The 19,709-nt window shown below is 42.4% G+C and overlaps 1 protein-coding gene across 1 annotated transcript in view; it reads right to left on the bottom strand.

Moving 5' to 3' along the window:
• Positions 1-1,051: 1,051 nt before the first annotated feature.
• Positions 1,052-19,709, bottom strand: part of GRPR (gastrin releasing peptide receptor) — a 33,796-nt gene continuing 15,138 nt past the window's right edge. Inside the window, exons 2-3 of the mRNA XM_032389662.1 lie at positions 6,490-6,841; positions 1,052-4,916 (exon numbers count right to left, since the gene is read on the bottom strand). Coding sequence (XP_032245553.1) covers positions 4,527-4,916; positions 6,490-6,841 — 742 coding nt within the window. The 3' untranslated portion in view covers positions 1,052-4,526. The remainder of the gene's footprint in view (positions 4,917-6,489; positions 6,842-19,709) is intronic.

The following is a 19,709-nucleotide window of genomic DNA, read 5'->3' as shown; positions in this document are numbered from 1 at the left end:
AGGCCTCTCTGGGGAAACCAACAGTGACTTGGTTCCCTGCCATAGGCCAAGTTAAACAGACTCAACTTTGCAGGCACAGGCTCTCCTGTCAACTAGGAAAGTGAGGATCAGCACTGTTCTTCAATATCCCAGAATGGCCGTGACTACAAATGAGATCAGATTACGGTGGACCATATGAGATCACCCTTTTGGAGGTCAAATACGGTTCAACGTCTGTAGTCGCAGGCTTCAGCCTCATAGTTCCGGGGGTCTTTTAATAGATGGTCACTAGTACATGTCATTTACAGATTTCCATAGTAAAGACTGTTAAGCAGCTCTTTGGCCAGCAGGGAAGGCTTGGATTAGATGAGACAATGAGTGTAAAAGTGTTTTATAGACCATGAACACTAGGTAAATGCAAAGTATTTTTTGAATTAATCTTGGACATGTAGTATTTTAACCCAGGGGCTCTTAAATTTTTAAAAAATTAGATAAATTCCACTGAGTGCATTTCTAATGTGGTTTCACAAAAGAAAAGTCTGTTCCCAGTGTGCGATTTATTGATTGTGCTGTATATATTCAGCTGGAGCTCATGCTTGGCCCATACCTAAGAAAAGGGTGTCTTTGAAGGACAAAGTTATGATAAGAGGTGGTTTGATACTAAAGTTATTGTGTTTGTGTTGGTGGTGGGGGGCTGGAGGGGACTGTCAAGGTGGGAGCCGAGAGGAATGACTGTCACATACAGAATAAACTAGAGCTTGTTAGGGCTTTGTTTCTTTGAATAGCTGACACAAAACCTGGCCCCAGGAGAGTGAATAATTTCTTTGTTTTCAGTTGTTAATCCATTTTGTGAAAATTCAGCCGAACATTAGACAAATGTGCAAAATGTGCTCTAGTCCTCCCAGCAACCCAGGGTTAGTTCAGAGCCACCCTCTAACAACAGCTCCCCTGGGACCTGGATGTGAAGGGCAGAAATGGAAGAAAGTTTGCCACCCCCCCACCCCCACCCCCACCCCCACCCCCCCACCCCCACCTCACCACCACAGAAGTGAGTACTATTCATTCAGCTCTCATATGGTCAGGGTCCCAGGGCGATCATTTCTATCTGGCTTTTGGGAAAGTGACTTAGCCACCTTTTAGTCCACAGATTGAGGATGTCATTCAACTTGTAGCCCCCAAACAAAGCTACTCTCTATTCCTAGAAGACATTTGGTACATGAATAGACTCTGAAACCACTAACCACCTCTACTTTGGGCGTAAACCAAGACTTTATAACTTCGGTGTGCCCGTATCCTATGGACAAGTTCATTTATTTCTGTCCAGTGTGCATTTTCATAACAAGCTGAGTTTGGTTCATCTGAAGCAGCCTCTAAACTGTTTCTCTACTTAAGGGTTCGCCATCCTTCAAGATGAACCCGAAACCAAATGGTTTGTGTAGCAAAGAAGGAAATCCAGGGCTCATTAATGGGGCAGAAGGCCAGGTTCAGTGAGGGGGAGTGAGGGCAGCCAGAAGAACAGGGTTTAGCCATCCACACTTATGGGGAACCATCAGATCAGCAACAGGGAGGGGCCTCATCTGCGCCAGGCAGGGAGGACCACCTTGCTGGGGAATAAGGCTCCTCACAGCAGCTGTGCCTTCCCTGCCAGCAGCAGCCGTTGGTGGGAAGACTGCCTTGCTTTATTGCTTCATCTATCACTGTTGAGCTGCCTGCCTCAGGGAGGCTCAATTTAAGATAGATTGAAAGGTAGTGTCTGTCAATTGAATAAACACAGATGGTTTTCCACAGCAAAAATTGATTTTTTTTCCTCACCAAAGACATAAGCGCTAAACCTGATTATCTTTGGAAGCCAGGCGTGAAATGTCTTAGCTCCAGCCCCTGCCACACTCTGCCCTAACAGGGAGGTGATATCATGTGGGGGCTGGGGTGTCTCTCACCGTAATTCTAGGTTCTTGAGGTGGAATAAGAAGTTGACTTCCCTAGAGAAGGGCCCGGCAAAGTCCATCCCAATAGAAGGTTTGGGTCCATCCATCAGCTGATTCACAGAACAGTTTTACCAGTCCTGGGTCACTGGCTGGCAGAGGCCTTCTCCAGCCCTTTCATTCAGGAGTCCCAAAGAGGTGATAAGATTGGTCTCATGACACACAGCTAGACCTAGACTTCAGTCTCCTCACCGTTTGTCCAGAAGCTAGGGAGGAGACCGACACAATCTAGGCCACAATGTTACCTGAAGGAGACATTAAGACGAGTCCTACTCCCAAAATGTCTTTGAAAGCCCGTAGATCAGAGATCTGCAAGTCACACTATGTACCCAGAAGGCCAGACACTGCAGCCCCTAACTAGGTACGAAGTCACTGCATACTCAAGAGTTTTGAAGAAATCCAAGGGTAAAATCGTGGGGCAGTAGTTCATGATGACAGGTGCATGGAGGTTGGAGGTGAGCAGGAAAAGTACCCTTTGTATAATGAGGAGATCGAGCAATATGTTTTCTTATGTGTCTTTCAGCTTTAATTCCAAAACATAACAAGCTACTGGGACATGATTCATACAGATTATTCCAGTGTCTGTCTCCTTCCATCCCACTAGTGTGAACAGGACTGTAGAAGGTGGGTTGAAGGGTCTCCCAAGAGGAGTTGTTGCAAACGTAGCAGAAGTGGGGCAGCTGTGAGCGGGTGGGCTGTGTAAATGCTTTAGAGGCAGAACTAGAAACAATGACAAGACTCAAAGGATTTTCGCAATAGAGGGACTTTAGTACTGTCCTCTCCTTCTAGAGATGAAAAAATGAGTTGAGAAGGGAAGCTGACAGCTAAACTCATAGGTAGACAGAGTTGGGATGTCCAGCTACAAATCTCGGTCCTTTCAGGTACACTGCCTGTCTTGCTTTTCAAACTGTCCAGTGTCATTATGGGCGGACTACCAGGAAAGCAGGTGGGTACAGTATAGAAGTGCATGCAGCAGACACAAGTGAAGAGGTCTCACTCCAGCTAATACAGCTGTAAACACAGGTCTTTACAACTGTCTCTGTGCTAACTTCTAAAGCTCCGCAGGCAGCGAGCACGTCCTTTTATCAAGAGATGAAAGTGTTTTCACACAGGCCCTGTGGAAAAGAGAGCTGACGGTTCCTTCTCACTTGGACAGAGAAAACCAGAACTAAAATCGTCTTTGGATGTGAGGGATACACCTTAGGGCACATTTGCAGAATCTGGGTTCATCTGAAAGTGGGTTAACATGTTTGCAGTCTGTCAGAATCGGCCTATCCTGGAGTCAAGAAAAACTTGGTTCAGGGTTTCTAAAGAAGATCGTCAAATCTCTTTACTCAGAAAAATAACAAGATTTCAGTCCTGTATTTTTCTACACATGGCTGTTGCATAAATACTATTCTTAACTAGAAAATGTATCTGTAGCTCTTTTACAATCCGTTCTGAAAGCTAAGCCCCCTGTAAATGACTTAGACATATTCAAACAGAAATATATATTACTGAAATTTTATTCATTTCCTCCCACAGACTTTAGGTAAGCATATGTTAAATGTGTTAAATGTAAACATGTTTCTGTTTCCACTCAGATGTGATTCCCCCCTCCTTTTTTTTTCCATAAGAAATTACTGCTTCAATGTAGCAGACAAGGACAGCCAAATCTAAGTAGATATATTTGGCTGAAAATCTGTATACCAAAAATAAATACTATACTTTATGTACTTATAAATAATGAATTGAGAGTATGATCAGTTTTTTCCCACAAGGATTTCTGTTCTATGGTAGAACTAACTATGCCATGGATGATTGAAATGGGGAAACAGCAAAAAGGATCTCCACTGAGTTAGAATTCAGAGTGTGAGATATCAATCCACAGCCTCACACGGATCTTTGTATATGTGTCTATGTGTTTGGTTGTATTTTTGCCTTAAAATGATGTGTTGAGTGTTTCTCCTATGTCCCCAGTAACATCTTTTAAAAACAATCAACACTCAGGGATTTGTTTTAAACTGGCTTCCAGTGTTATCAATTTGGGAATGGTCCCTCATACATGGGACTTTTTCATAGGGTTGGCTTTCATGTTAGGAGTGTAAAAAACAGTTCCTTGGTTTGTGATTATAAATATTCCTGAAAAATTATTCAAATCATATTTTTAAAGCGCTAGTTTCTGCTTCAAGAAATGACAAGGTGAAGTCTTTCACAAAGTGGACATTTAATGTATAATTTTTCAGCTGTATAAATCTGGTGGCTCATATAGTTTCTATGACTTAATTGGCCATACCCGTATATCAGGGCTTGATGCTTAAAAGAATAATTTCTTATTCCCTTTTCTAAAAAGGGGAGAGTTGGCGCTACATCAGAAGAAGCATTCAGAAGTTGAAATGGAAAACATAAGCCTCGATGCGCCTTTCAAACATCACAGCAATCCATTTGGGCTTCTCTGCAACCTGCCTACAAACTCATAGCTTACCAAAGGGTCTTTGGAGGGTATAGAGACAACAACAGATGTGAGGGTTCTTTAGCCATAAAGCAAAACCTGGGACCCCTGGGGTGACAGGGTCAAGGATCAGCCTAGACGTACCCTTCATGACAGATGTTTCCATTGATGAGGCTGAAGGTGGCCACAGAGGGGTTGGTGCTCTTGAAGGAGGTCATGCAGGTGGTACTTCTGCCGGTGCTATGAGAGCGGGTCATCAGGCCAGGCCGACAACAGAGGAGCTGGGTGTTGAATTGTTTCCTGAAACTCTTGCTCAGCAGGTAGAGGGCGAAAGGGTTCACACAGGAGTTGGTGAAGGCCAGGAGGCGGGCGCAGATGCTGGTGATGAAGTGGAGCATGGAGGTGTCTACCTCAGAGTAGTGGTAGGAGCGGTACAGGTAGATGATGTGGTTGGGGAGCCAGCAGAAGGCAAAGAGGCCCACGAACACCAGCACTGTCTTGGCAAGGCGCTTCCGGGATTCAATCTAACGAGAGAGTCACACACATGGAGACAGAGGGACCAAGGGACGGTGTGGGATGAATGCAGAGAGACAAAGATTCAGACAGGGAAAAAGAATTGGGGAAATAGATGAGCTCACAAAGCCACAGAAAAAGAGTTCAACAGGAGAAAGAGGACAAGAGAAAATCCGATAAAATGAGAGCAAAGCAACAGAAACAGATGGCATAAAAGGGGGAAAGTCAGAAACACAGAAATGGAAAAGCCAGGAAGCAGAAATCCATGAAGTAGAATATAGTTAGAACGTGCCACTGAGAACAGATCTTTAAACAAAGTTGATTACATGCTTGAATGGCTTGCACAATGAAATTTTAGTAAGCGACCTCTTTTTCCTCAGGAGAACACTGGTGCAGTTTATCAGCCCTATGACTTCATATCTTTCTTGGCTCCACAGTTAATCATTTCTTATTTCCTCTGATGCTCAAAAAAAGCAGCCAGCTTTGTTCTTTCTCATTGGCCAAACCAAAATAACTTCCTATTATTATTATTTTTTAATCTCAAGTTATTTCTGGGCTATACTATACAGGAAGGTCCTTAGACAAAGTGGGCTGAGCATCTCCTTTTGCTCCCAACACCCTCTGCCACTTCTGCAAAGGGGAAACATCTTTCTTATTAAAGAATTTGAGGTACAGTGGATGTTCGCTATTGAGAGGTCTTTCAAATATGGAGACCGTTTCACTGAGAACTGCTACTCTCGTAATTGAGGCAAAAAAAAAAAAAAAAAAGGAACTTTATAGGGTGAAGCGACCAACTGAGTCAGCTGTACCTTTAAACAGATGGGGAGTCTTTCTACTTTTTCCATCATAAATCCCACATGATCTACATTTGGATTAGAAAGCAAGCACTGACAAAGAGGAGAAAGCTGGTGCCCCTGGTTTCTGCTATTCATACCTGAAGTTTGAAATTATGCAGCGTTATGGGGGAGGGCGGAGGGAGTCTAACACATACGGAGGGCATTCTGCATTCTGGGCATTCTAGGTCACACATATGCTCTTTTAATCGTCACACAGCCTTACAATAGTGGGGTTATCACCCTATATCATGGGTAACAGAACTGAGGTTCAGAGAGAGTGAGTTAGTCATTAAGTCTGGATTTGAACCCAAATCAGTGTGAGCCTGTCTTAATCAAACTACTTCTGTTTCTTCAACCAGCCTTATTTTCCTGCTCCCTCTGCTTTGTCCCCATGTGGTAACTCTCTTCCTATCCAAACAATGTGACTGGAGTTTAAAGACGTCACATCCCTATGAGTCTCAATATTTTATTTTGTTAACAATACTTTTTCAGATAGTTCTCAAAAAGAAACCCATCCTTCAAATCTTTCAGATTCTCCACACCTCCCTAGCTTAGGTCTTTAGTAAGAGAACAAGATTATAAACACCTGAATTCCTGGGCTTCTGTGGTTAGGAGTTTCCATTTACCATCACCCACCTCCTCTAATTGCAGAATGAGGTGACGTGCCCACCTAAATAATGTACTTGCCAGTAGCGTGCAAAAGAGATCCAAGCCCTAAAGAGGAAATGAATCAATCCTAAGCACCCACCTGCTTCTTGACATGTATATTCCCTTCCACAGGCAGATTGTAAGCACTCTGGATCAGATTTCTAGCAATGAAGTAGTAGTAGACAGAGATAATCGACAGTGGGATGATGTAGAAGACCAGGAAGGAAGCCATGGAGTGAATTTTGGGGTGCAGCTCATTAGAGTGTGGGTATGGGGCACAGCTAATGAAGGTCTGGTTGGTGCTTTCCTCATGGAAGGGATGTAGATCAGAAAACACAGCCTCCGGGATGGCCAAAAGCATGGAGATAATCCAGATCAATGCAGCTTTGAGGCAGATCTTCATCAGAGCGTGAGAGGCCTGGATATCCATTGGCCGGACGATGGCTTTGTACCTGGGGCAGGAAAGAGCCAATGTAGTGTGTAAGTTGCCTAATACTATTATGGATGCCAGGGCTGGGACTAGGGTGAGGCAAGCCAGGCAGCTGGGTGCACTATTTAAGGAGGTGCTCACTCTCAGGTTCATGTAGGTGCGGACTCCGTACTCACACAACCATGACAATGAGGGCCTCCCTAAATGTTATACCTGAGTACCTTGCTCTCCTTATCCTAGTCCTGGCTCTGAAGGATGTGTTCCCATTTCTTCACCCACAATCTCTCCTGAGTTTAAGAATACTTTGCAGAAAAGCTGAAGCTCCTTTCATTTTTCTTCTTAAATCATAGAAATTAGTAACAAGCACGTTTAAAGAAGGACACGGTGGGGGGGCACCTGGGTGGCTCAGTGGGTTAAGCGTCTGACCCTTGGTTTCGACTCAGGTCATGATCTCAGGGTCATGGGATCGAGCCCCGAGTCAGTTTCCACACTCAGCACGGGCAGAGTCTGCTTGAGATTCTCTCTCCCTCTCCCTCTGCCCCTCCCCCCACTCGCACTCTTTCTCTCTCTCTCTCAAATAAATAAATCTTTTAAAAAAACTAAAGAAGGACACAGGGACAAGAAGGTTGGGTTTGTTTATTTGTTTGTTTTGGCAAAGCCTTCGTTTTGAGTATTCAAATGCCTCTTAGGGAACCTGAAGTCTGAGTATTTACATATGCCTCTTCGCTTTTTCAAAGGGTGCAGGACAAATAGCCCACTGAAAAAGTTATACCAGGAGCATCCCCGTAATTGTCAAATTAATCTTCCCCTGCCCTCCTTCTCTCTTTCAGTCTCATCTCTTGCAGTATTCAGGTCCCTCCTGGGTTCTGTGCTATATGGGCCCCTGTCTTGGATGCTCTGGGAAGCAGACACTGAGATGAAACCAGGAGGACAAAAAGTTTATTGGGGAGTAATACCTGTGAGAGGCAAAGGGAAGGACACAAGATTGGATGGAAGGGAGCTGTCAGACCCTGAGGCAGACCTGACAAGGTCTACACCAGTGAAAGTGACCAGCCATCCTAATTTGTCTGGAAATTGCCCGATTTTAGCACTGAAAGTCCTACATCCTGGGAAATCTCTCAGTCCCAGCAAACCAGGACAGCTGGTCACCTTATGCCAGCCTAATGGGGAGCTTGGTAACAGAGATTGCCCAGCGGAGGAGTCCTGTCTTGGGGGGAAATGGCCAGGCCCTTATATCACCACTTTGCTAGTCATGGGCTGGGGCCACCCAAAAAGAGTGTGACCTTAGTTACTATCTGGTTTAGTCACTGAGCAGGAACTGAGGAACTGTCCAAGAAGAGCATTGACCATAGCTTGAAAGCAGAAGTGGACTCTGAAGGAACCAACAACTGGAGGCTGTCAGCTCACCACAGTCCCTGCAGCTGGATAGTGAATCTTTTCTTCAAGGGAGGTCTGAGCAGAGCATCTCAATGTCTGCCACAACTCCCCGTACAACACCTAGCACAGTGGGGTGCACACCAGTTTTGTGTGCACTTGTCTGAGAACCCACTAGGGGATGAGCCTCTGGTGGGCAAAGAGTGTCTTCCATCTTGGCATCTGCCAGCACTGTGATCTGCGCACACTCCACAAATATTTGTTCAGTTGAACATGAGCTGCGATAGTGGGGAAGTTGATGTGTGTTGGGACCAACTAAATGTGAGGGTGTTCATTGCTGAAAATGCTGTGTTAAAACTGGTTCTACCACTGATACTCTTTTATATGATGGACTTTAGTGATGGGGGAACACTTGTTTCCACTTACTTCCATGTTGATTAAACTTCCATTGAGTTACCACTCTTTGCTGCACCCTGATTCCTCACTCACTTTCTGCCTCCCTCCAGGGAAAGGGGAGTGAGTTATTAAGAGGTGAGTTTGGGAAAAAGAATCTGGCATGTACTCTGGGCTCAGAGAGGCCTATGGTTGTCCCTGACTAGGGGAATGGCACATGTAATGTAGGAGATCAGGTGTTTGCAAGTTCATTATTGCTGTGGACCTAAGTCACTTCTCCAAATAGCTTTATCAGGCATAGAAGAAATTATTTTTATGTTCTTGATTTCTTTATCTAGCTCTCTGTTCCTAACACAGGTAGAGAAGAGAGGGCTCTTATTTAATGGGCATCCCCAGCACTCCAGAACAATACTATAGTCCTGCTTCAGTGTACCTCAGTTTGCTTTTTCCATCCATAGGTTATATTGATTCATTTTAAACAATTACAGAAAAACATAAAAATTTCGAAGGAAGTTTTATTTTCTTCTGGCACTTTCTCTACTCACTAGTCATCTCAGACATTTTTGTTCCTAGTTTAGAATGTAGGCAAGGAATTTATATCTTTAATTAAAGGTACGTGAACATCTTCAGCCAAAGATGTATATGACTAAAGCTATCTCTGATAAATCAATTACAGATAAAGTAGTAATTATGACTTCCATCTGCGTTTTCTGACAGAAAGCAGTCATAAGTACCGTTAATTCTCCAAGTGAAGGTGATTCACTCCTGCATGAGTGACTCATTTCTGCATGAGGCAGAAACCAGAGTGAATGGCTTACCTCCTTTTCTCTTGGGAACCTTGTACTCCTCTAAGTGCAAAATGCCATGGGAACTGTTGAGCTGCTATTTCAAATTCACAACTTTTAAACATAAAAGATAGTATAAAATATTACAGTTTTCTAGTTTTGCCAGAAAAATAATTTGAATCTAACTAAGCCTCTATATCTATGTACCAGTTTTCAGGAAACGTAGGGATAAAAGAATCTGCTAAATGATGAAGATACAGTCAAATCCCAAATTGGAAAATTCTACAGGAATGACTCCATTTTTTTCCCCTACAAATACATGGCATAGAAAAGGAGAAAAAAAATTTTTAAAAAGGAAGGAGAATGGTTATAGACCTACTGGGATGTGTAATACATATTAAGTGCAATGTGTGGACTCCTTTTGGATTTTGATTCAAATCAAACAACCATAAAAAGATACTTTTGAGACTATTGAGGAAAACCAAATATAGATTTAGTACTGGTGATATTAAGGAATTATTTTTAATATACTAGGTATTGTGGTTCTGTGTTTTAAAAATGGTATTGTGGTTCTGTGTTTTTAAAAAGACTTTTTATTAAAAACACACCCTAAAATATTTACCGTGAATATATATATATATATTTTTTTAAAGATTGTATTTATTTATTTGAGAGAGGATGAGAGGAGAGAGAGAGAGCACATGAGAGGGGGGAGGGTCAGAGGGAGAAGCAGACTCCCTGCTGAGCAGGGAGCCCGATGCGGGACTCGATCCCGGGACTCCAGGATCATGACCTGAGCCGAAGGCAGTCGCTTAACCAACTGAGCCACCCAGGCGCCCTACCGTGAATATATTTACACTGAATTAATATAATGTCTAGGAATTGCTTTTAAATATTCAGATACATTCATATATCACTTGTGTAATTAAAAAATAAGTAAAAATGCACTGCAAATAATTTTCTGTTATGGAATATTCATAAAATATCAAAAGTAATTAAAGAAATCCCATTTACTAAGTTCTTGCTTTGTGCCAAGCAGAGACTAGCATCTGCATTATCTCATTTATGTCCAGACAACAGATGGGTGCTATTATCCTCATTCTACAGGTGACAAACGGAAGCTCACTTTCAGAAGTGGTAGAGTCAGCATTTGATTGAGGACCAACTCCTTTCAGGATATCATAGCTCTTTCAGAAGAAAGCTCTGGGGAAATCCTTCTTAGAAGCAGAGAAACAGACCAGAAGTTGTTTCCCAAATGTGTATGGAACACACCAAATGGTCCCTGGAAGTCTAATGGTTCTATAGAGCATGGGACATGTCAGTCTATTTCTTCTTCTGGTTTAGATAGCTCTCCCCAGAGCTCCCAATGCAGGGAGACACCTCTGGTGGGGGCGGGAGGGGGGGAGTTCTTGTTTAGGAGTGATGGCTAGTTGGACTGGGGTGGATACTTAACCTAAACCAGCCAGTGAACTGCCTGACCAGCTACTAAATAGTAGAGCCTCTCTTTCTCTTAAGCATTTAAACTGAAAAAATGAGAGGATGTAGTTAGTCAATAACAGATGCTGGAAGTAAAAGATTTTGATGTCAAGAAAGGGATTGGGGGGGCGCCTGGGCGGCTCAGTCGTTAAGCGTCTGCCTTTGGCTCAGGTCATGATCCCAGGGTCCTGGGATCAAGCCCCGCATTGGGCTCTCTGCTCAGCGGGAAGCCTGCTTCTCCCTCTCCCCCACTTGTGTTCTCTCTCCCCCACTTGTGTTCCCTCTCTCGCTGTGTCTCTGTCAAATAAATAAAATCTTAAAAAAAAAAGGGATTGGGCATATTTTAACCATGTGCAAGATAAATAAGCAGAGTAGGTAGACTGAGAGAAAGAGAAAGAATGAGGCAGACATAAAAGAAGCTGATGGGGTGCCTGAGTGGCTCAGTCGGTTAAGCATCCAACTCTTGATTTCAGCTCAGGTCATGATCTCAGGGTTGTGAGATTGAGCCCCGAGTCAGGCTCCTCGCTGAGTGCAGAATCTTTTTTTTTAAAGATTTTTTTTATTTATTTATTCATGAGAGACAGAGAGAGAGAGAGAGAGAGAGAAGCAGGCTCCCAAGGAGCAGGGAGCCCGATGTGGGACTCGATTCTAGGACCCTGGGATCATGACCTGAGCTGAAGGCAGACGCTTAACCATCTGAGCCACCCAGGCGCCCGCTGAGTGCAGAATCTGCTTAAGATTCTCTTTCTCCCAAGGGGCTCCTGGGTGGCACAGTCAGTTGAGCGCCTGACTCTTGGGTTCGGCTCAGGTCATGATCTCAGGGTTGTGAGATCGAGTCCTGTGTTGGGCTCTGCACTCAGCGTGGAGTCTGCTTGAGACTCTCTTTCTCTCCCTCTGCCCCTCCCCCCCCCAGAAGAAGGAAAAGAAAAAAAAAAGAAGAAGCTGAGATGATGTGGCCCTAAGTCAAATGGAGGGTCCTTGGTTCCTGGCCCATGAACTGCTTTTGAATGTACAAGAGGTCTCCTGTTAATCTTATAATTCTCCTATTTCCTTTTCACTTGAGTTAGTTTGAGTGGCTTCTGTTCTTTGTCAGCAAAAGAGCCTTATCTAGAACAGTTAGACATGATGGACATTTAAAGTTATCATCAGATTTATTTCCAGCATCATTTTGCATACATCATCCCCTACTTGCTGCCCTCTGAAAGAATGAATGATCAATTTTAATTGTACCCAAGAGATAGACTAGTCTATGGTCTGTTCCTAAATTCTCCATTACTTTCCTGCCTTCCTCCTTTCTTTCTGGCCAGTCCCAGTCTCCATTCATCTGAATCCTATCCTTCCAAATTGCAGTTGATAAGTATCATCTTGATGAAGCTTTTGCTGCTTAATCTAGGCCTCCATAATTCCTGTTCTTTCTCCTAAACTGTCTAATTTTATGATAGGATTATCGATGTTTTTTCATTTTATGTTTACTATGCACCATCTTGAATTGTTTGCTAGCTTTCCATGGGTATGTCTTTTCTACCTATTTATTAGAATAAATGTCCTGAGCTTAGAAGCTTACATCTGTTCCTCTTCTCTTCTTTCTGTATCACTAAAAATGCTCCAGGTCCCTTGTTCTGCATACTTTCTAATTAATTAATAATATGTGACTTGCAGGTGTGTCTCCTGTTCCTGACTTCTCAAAAATGAGAGTAGATACACTTTTACATATTTAGTAAGAATCATTCTTCCATAGACTGACAAATCCACTCCTCTGATACTATGGGGCTCAAGACAATTGCTTCCCACTCCTAAAAACATCTGTGCTTCATTTTTCTTATGCAAACATGGGAAAGGTCAGAAACATTCTGTGTAATAAGATTAATGTCTCAAAGAGATTTTTTGGCAAGTAGCAGTAGCGGACTCCCACACCCAGGGTTGGAAACCTTTGCCCACAGAAGAGTATGTCTTTTATTCAAATATGGGCAGTGTATTTATTTTTAAGAACGCAGCATTTCAGCCTTCATTTGTCCATAATTACCTACTGAAGTCTGTAGGAATTGTTGAATAACAATATTTTAAAATCTCCTGATGCATACTACCTAGAGTGGACTGAGGTGAAGAGAAAACTTAAAGGAATTAGTTTCTAGGTAATTGGCACATTGTCAGCATTTAAATTAGAATCCTAACACCTAATCAGATTTGACGAGGCTATTTTTTTTTTAATGTTTTATTTATTTATTCATGAGAGTCAGAGAGACAGAGAAGCAGAGGCAGAGGGAGAAGCAGCCTCCCCGCCTAGCAGGGAGCCTGATGCGGGACTCGATCCCAGGACCCTGGGATCATGACCTGAGCCGAAGGCAGACGCTTAACCATCTGAGCCACCCAGGCGCCCTTGACGAGGCTATTAAACATCGGCTTTATTTTCTCCTGAGAATAACGCCAGGAACTTTTCTGAAGAAATGTGAGGCGATTATTAGCTGACTTGTGAAATGACTATAATCCAGAGCAATGGCATTTTATCTCCCTTTGAGCTATTACTCTGCCAATGGAGAACTTGCTGGTCCTTGGTGCGCATCCAACCATTATCTTTAAGTAACAGATTACAGTTCTCCTTTTCTGTTCTCTCCAGGCCGAATAACTCCAATGCTCTTTTTCACTCCTTGATATACTCTGGTTTTCTCTAGCCTCTAATGTGGACTTGGGAGCAGAGATCTGGTTCCTAATGGTGAATCTACCAAGTAGATTTATGGTCTTGGACAAATCATGGACTCTGCACTTCAGTATTCTCATCCCTCCACAGGAGATAATAACTGCAGTCTTCAGTGTAATCAGTGATTCCAGCAAAAATGATAAAACCACTGAGGGAGAGGTTTTAGGGGAACAGGATATTCACATAGTCTCAAAGAGTCTCCCCATAGACTACTATCTAATTGCAAAGAGGAAGATGTACCTTTATGTTGGGGAGGTCCAGAAGTCACTCCTTTAACCAGGTGGTCAAATCCAGGGTGAACTTCTCTACTAGTTAGAGTAGGCACAAGGCCTATGGCCCACGATACTTTTAGGGGTTTTGAAAAGTGTTTCAGTTTCTTTTAAAATGAGAAGAAAAAAATGAATATAATCCATCTTGGATTATATTTATCTTTATGCTGATATAATTATAAAATATAATTCTCAACTTTTTTTTATGGAGAAAGGGTCCCATGAAGGTAAAAGTGCCAAGGGCCCATGAAATTCATAATTTGGCCCAGATTAAATTTAGCATCACCAATAATGGGACCATCTGAGATCATGTGCCTCCTGATAAAATGCAATGGGAAGAACACAACATTGCTTATGCAGTCATCTTGCCCAAAATTTTTAACCTGAATCTGTATATGAGGAAAACAATCAGACAAATCCAATTCTGGCACATTCTACAAGGTAACTCGCTTAGATTCATCAAAACAGTCAACACCGTTTTTTTAGAAGAATATAGGGGAGCTACTGTTAACACCTTAAAGGAGATAAAAGAGATATAACAAGTAACCCTTTTCACAATATGTACATACAGCAAATTATTATGTTATGCATCTTAAACTTATACAACGTTATGTGTCACTTGTATCTCAGTAGGACTGGGAAAAAAGAGAACTATAACAACCAAATGCAATGCATATGCCTTAATTTGATCCTGGATTTTTTTTTTCTAAAGTAATAAATTACTTTTTTTTTTTTTTTTGAAAATGGGGGAAATGTGATTACATATCAGATGGTATTAAGGAATTATTGTTAATTTCATTAGGTGTGATAATGGTATTGGGGTTCTGCAGAAGAGTGTCCATGTTCTTAGGGAATACACACTGAAATACTCAGGATATTTGCACCTTACTTTCCAGAGTTCAACAGAATAAAACAAAACAAGCAAACAAATGTGTGTGTACACCCACCCACACCCACACACATGCGCACCGTAGAGCAAGAACAAAGTCTAGGAGATGTTAATTGTTGAGTGTGGGTGGGATTATACAGAAGTTCACAAGCAAGGGAGAGAACATGCTAAAATATAGAATTTTAAAAAGATAAACTAAAAAAAGAGATTAACAGTAAAATAACAAATTCAAAATAATGTGTTAGGGGCACCTGATTGGCTCAGCTCAGGTCTTGATCTCAGGGTTGCGAGTTCAAGCCCCATGCTGGGCTCCATGCTGGGCGTGGAGCCTACTTATATAAAAAAAATAATAATGTGTTATATAGTTTATTCTATTTTATTAACTGTCAACCTGTGTGTTATCAGAAAAACTTTATTATCATTCTAATGTGATTGAGTGTGTCATATCTGATTAGTGCCTATACCAGGAATGGGGGAACTGTCTTCTTTGTTATATTCATATTGTTCTCTCGGGCTTGCAATTTTAGTATCATTGACAATCTGTGGGGTTTTGTTTTGCAGGAATATTTTAAAGCCACTTATCCATTTGAAGCCTCTCCAAAACCTGAAGGTGCAGGGAAGAATGATAAGGGATCCTCTGATGTGGACTCAGGTAGAGAGTGAGCCTCAGTTTAAACCACTACATATTACTAACGTTTAATTCATCTTTATTTTTAAATAAAAATCAATATAAATAGAAGTTTTGACACTTTCCTCCCTTACCTGTGAGATCAGGTTGCACCTCTCCTGGAGGGCATGAACCCCACTTTGCAGTCCTCACAGATGGAGATTTCCCTTATAAATGTCAGTGTCTCTTACAAAAGGGTAACTTTGATTAGGATTTTCAGAGCCTGTCCTGTGTCTGCTGTTTCTTAAAAAATAATCAGCCTAAAGTCATCCTTATGCCAAAGAGGCACATGTTGGGGTGGCAAAATCTGCCCCCTTTTGCTGGTATTGAAATTAAGGGAGAAACACAAAAAATGTATTAGAATGTCTGTTCCCCACCTGCTCTATCTGATGAAAACACAGTGGTTCTAGGCAAACACAAAATTCCTTCCTTCCTTGAGTCTTTTACACTGAATCTCCTGCATCTTTCACTGCCATATACACACCCTGAAGTTCCCTGTGGCCTGGGCCTAGAGGGAGGTCTGAGCTCTTTCATAAAGTCAGAGGCTGCAGGGCCTCAAGAGGCCATCTGAATGAGACATTGGGAGCCAAGCTGAAAACGGCGTCAGGGAAGCTCTAAAATCCAGAGGCCGGCACAGGGCTGGAGAAAGGGGTGCTGATGTGGAGAAGGTTCAGAAGTGCAGGTACTGTTTCTGGGCTACGAGGGATGCAGAGGCTGAGGTATAAAATGGAAAGAGAGCTGCAAAACAATTGTTGGACATCTCATGGTGCCCTGGTGGAAGGAGTTGGGCAAATATTGATGCTTGGGCCCCAAACGGGTTTCAGCAGGATGACCTAATTCCAAAGCTCAGTGCTAATCCTGTAAAGGAATTTGTCAGAAGGGGTATAAGCAGTATGAAATATTACAGTTGCCAGCGGGTATGTTTCAAATGACAAAGGGGAGCAGTCACCCGGTTCCATTTCAGTCGCCGCGCACATATCCTGCCACAAGCTGTTCGTAGGCCATTCCTCAAAAACTGTTACGGAGGGAAGAACATATATTTATAACTTGTTAGACTGTTTCAGCAATTTATGAGCTCAAAAGTTTGAAGAACGTTTATAAATCCCACTTGCGAGTTGTAGTTAGACATGGCCTGCATTTGCTCGACCGAGTAACATAGAAGATAGAGAACAGGGAAGAATCACAAAGACAGAGAAAAATCACCCGTGCTCCAGGGTGGAAGGTAAAATAGACTCGGGGTCATAAATTGTCTTCATAAATTGTCATTCACTGCCAAACAGACCCCGAAACAAGGATTTAGGTGCAAGTAGTTTGTTCGAGGGGGGATCCCAGGAAGCACAGGGAGGGAGTGGAGAAGTGGGACAGGGAGGGAATGGAAGCCAAGGAAATGTGCCATTCTGGGCAACTGGAGCACATTCCAGAACTGTGCCACCAAAGCGTGAGGAGGCTGAGGTGTTTCCCGTGGACTCCCATCCCTCTTTGGTTGAGAATGGTCCTCCACTGTTAATTCTGGAGCACTCCCACCTGCCTCAAACCTTCCCATGGCCAGGTATCGCTCTCGGTCAGAGAAAAGCAGCAAGCCCAGGTCTGTAAGGGACCTCTAGGGAGTGCGAGGGATATGGGTGGGCCACCAATAGCAACCACTATGTAAATTCTTCTCCCGGTCCCATCAGTGTATCAAACGCATATGCAGAAAATGAAATATCAGAGACAATGTTAGTTTTTGAATATATTTCAAATTATTGGAGATTAAAATAGAATTTCTAAATTATCTCAATCAAATGCATTATCTTTTTTTTCTCAAAATAGGAATTATTAAAGCTCAAAAATACCATCGTGGCATATGAGTCATTGTATCTAATTATAAAAATTTAATAGCACTATATTTAAATAACCTTTTATGAGAGTCTTCATACAGGGGGAAATGTTGACCCAACTTTGTAGCTTATTGGGTCCCCTGGCCCAGAAGGTTGATCCTGGCAGTGTTAGTGAGGTATCACTGCGTGGGGAAGAAGCCCAAGACAGTGAGTGGGAGGGACTGAAGGGAGACCGGGAGCCCTGCATTCTACACCCACTTCCATAATTCGCTATTTTTACAAAAGCATGCTGTCTCCGTTTCCTTTTATTTTATTTTATACTATTTATTTAACAAAAACTTATATATGAGACTATGTGCCTGGTACAGCTCCTAACACTTTTCAAGGATTAACTTTTTGAATCCCTGATAACGATGCAAGGAAGTAGGTACTACTGTGGTCATCTTCTTACAGATGAAGAATCTGAGGCACAAGGAGGTGAACCAGGTCACCCGAGCTCACACAGCCAGCAAGTGGCAGAGCTCGGAGTTGAACAGAGGTCCTGGGTCCAGATCTTAAACCATGAGACTTTCAGATCTCCATTTCCTTCATCTGTGAAATGAAACTAATGATATCAACCTTACTTGCTATAAGGAGGTGCTAAATGAGGTGTTTCAAAAGCACTTTGAAAACTAGAAAGCACGATTTAAATAAAAGGCTATTACAGTCCATGAAAAGAAATGATTGTCCCCTGAACAACACCTGGTTGAGATTTCAACATCCTCTCAGCTCCCTTATGAACATAAATAACATGCTAATAACAAACACTCTTTTGACTAGGCATTCTAACATTTTATAAAGAAGTCAATACATTGTCTCATTTCATCGTTACAAAAATTACAGTAGTCCTATGACATATTAAAAGTTAATACCCTTATCTCCATTTTATAGATCGAAAACTGAGACCTGTAGAGTGGTTTGCCCAAAGTCACACAGTTGACAGTGAGAAGAACCAGGGCTCAAACTCAGACATCGTTTCAAATTCAGTGCTTTTGAATTTGTCCTCACTGTGAATAGTGCTCCAGTAAATGTGACCTCCAAAAATTAACAATAAAAGAAAGAGGCAAAGAGAAGACAATACAGTGAAAGAAAGAAAGGACTGTTACTGTTTAACAGGTAGGGAGTTTCAGATTGGGAAGATGAAAACAGTTCTGGGGATGGATGGTGGTGATGGTTGTACAACCATGTGAATGCACCATAGAACGCCATAGAACTGAGCGCTTCAAAATGATTAAAATAGTCAATTTTATGTTATGTATATTTCATCACAATACACTTAGGAAAAAAGGAAGGATGGGGGGGGTGAAGGAGGGAGGGAAGAAAAGTTTAGAAGTTTGTCACCAGGCAACTTTGGGGGCATCTTAATTAAGAACGAACTGAAAAAGTTTGCTTTGAGTCAGCAAAGCTATCATCAAGGAAGATGGTCTAGACAGTGCATTTGAATGACTTTTTTCAGTTAAAAATTTTAGAATAAAAGTGCTAACAGCCTTTTCCCAAGACATCTCCCATGGCCCAAACACTTCCTATTTCTCTAACCATTTCAAGCCTAGACGAATCCCTGGAGGTACAGAGGAAATGATTCTCCCTGAGCCCAATTCCCCTTTTTCGCAATTTTAAAGGGCCTTGCTTACATGAGAACTTACAGGAGGCCAGCACTGGGCATGACGGTGAAACCATCTGGAGGACGTTGTGAGAAGCGCAGCGTCTGGTCACATCTTCACTTCCCCCATGAGCAATGGGAAGCCTCGGCCCCCAGCCCCCCCATGCCCACCACCCATGCGAGCTGGAATCTGGGTAAACCTGGAGTTAAAACTCTCTCCTTTTCTTCATTTAAACAACTGTTAGTATCACAGTGGACCCAGGGCACACTGGAAAAGACACATATCTTAAAGACGTTGGGGTTTGACTCTCAATTTTTTTATTCGAAAGCAAATGCGCATGACATGACAGTACCTCATACTTTAAAGCACCACACAGGTGTCTGATTTGTATTGTATTGTTTTTATTATATCCCCTAGGAAGTCCGTCCTGGCTAACTGGACAGGGGTCATGGATTCCCCTAGGTTCTAGTTCGATATTATAATAGTGATGTAACGGGACGGATGGTAGCTGCACTGGTGATGAACTTCAAACCACTAAGCTGTACACCTGAAATTAATGTAACATTGTGTCAACTCTACGCAGCAAAGATACAGTGAAGACACTGCTAAATGCCTCCGTCAGCAAACGTGCACACACCTTTATATCCCGCACAGCAAACTAAGGATCTACTGGTCAAATCTGACCCTCTGCCTGTTTCCATATGGCCCATGAGCTAAGAATAGTTTTTGCATTTTAAATGGCTTTTGTAAACAGTCAAAAGAAGAATCATTTTGTGACATGTGAAAAGTACATGAAATTCAAGTTTCAGGGTCAGTAAATAAGGTTTCACTGCAACAGAGCTATGCCCATTTTCTTCCATAATATCTATGGCTGCTTTCATGCCA

Source organism: Phoca vitulina, unplaced genomic scaffold, assembly GCF_004348235.1.
Source record: "Phoca vitulina isolate PV1807 unplaced genomic scaffold, GSC_HSeal_1.0 scaffold55, whole genome shotgun sequence".
Lineage (NCBI taxonomy): Eukaryota > Metazoa > Chordata > Mammalia > Carnivora > Phocidae > Phoca > Phoca vitulina.
This window is presented reverse-complemented; position numbering and strand designations above follow the sequence as displayed.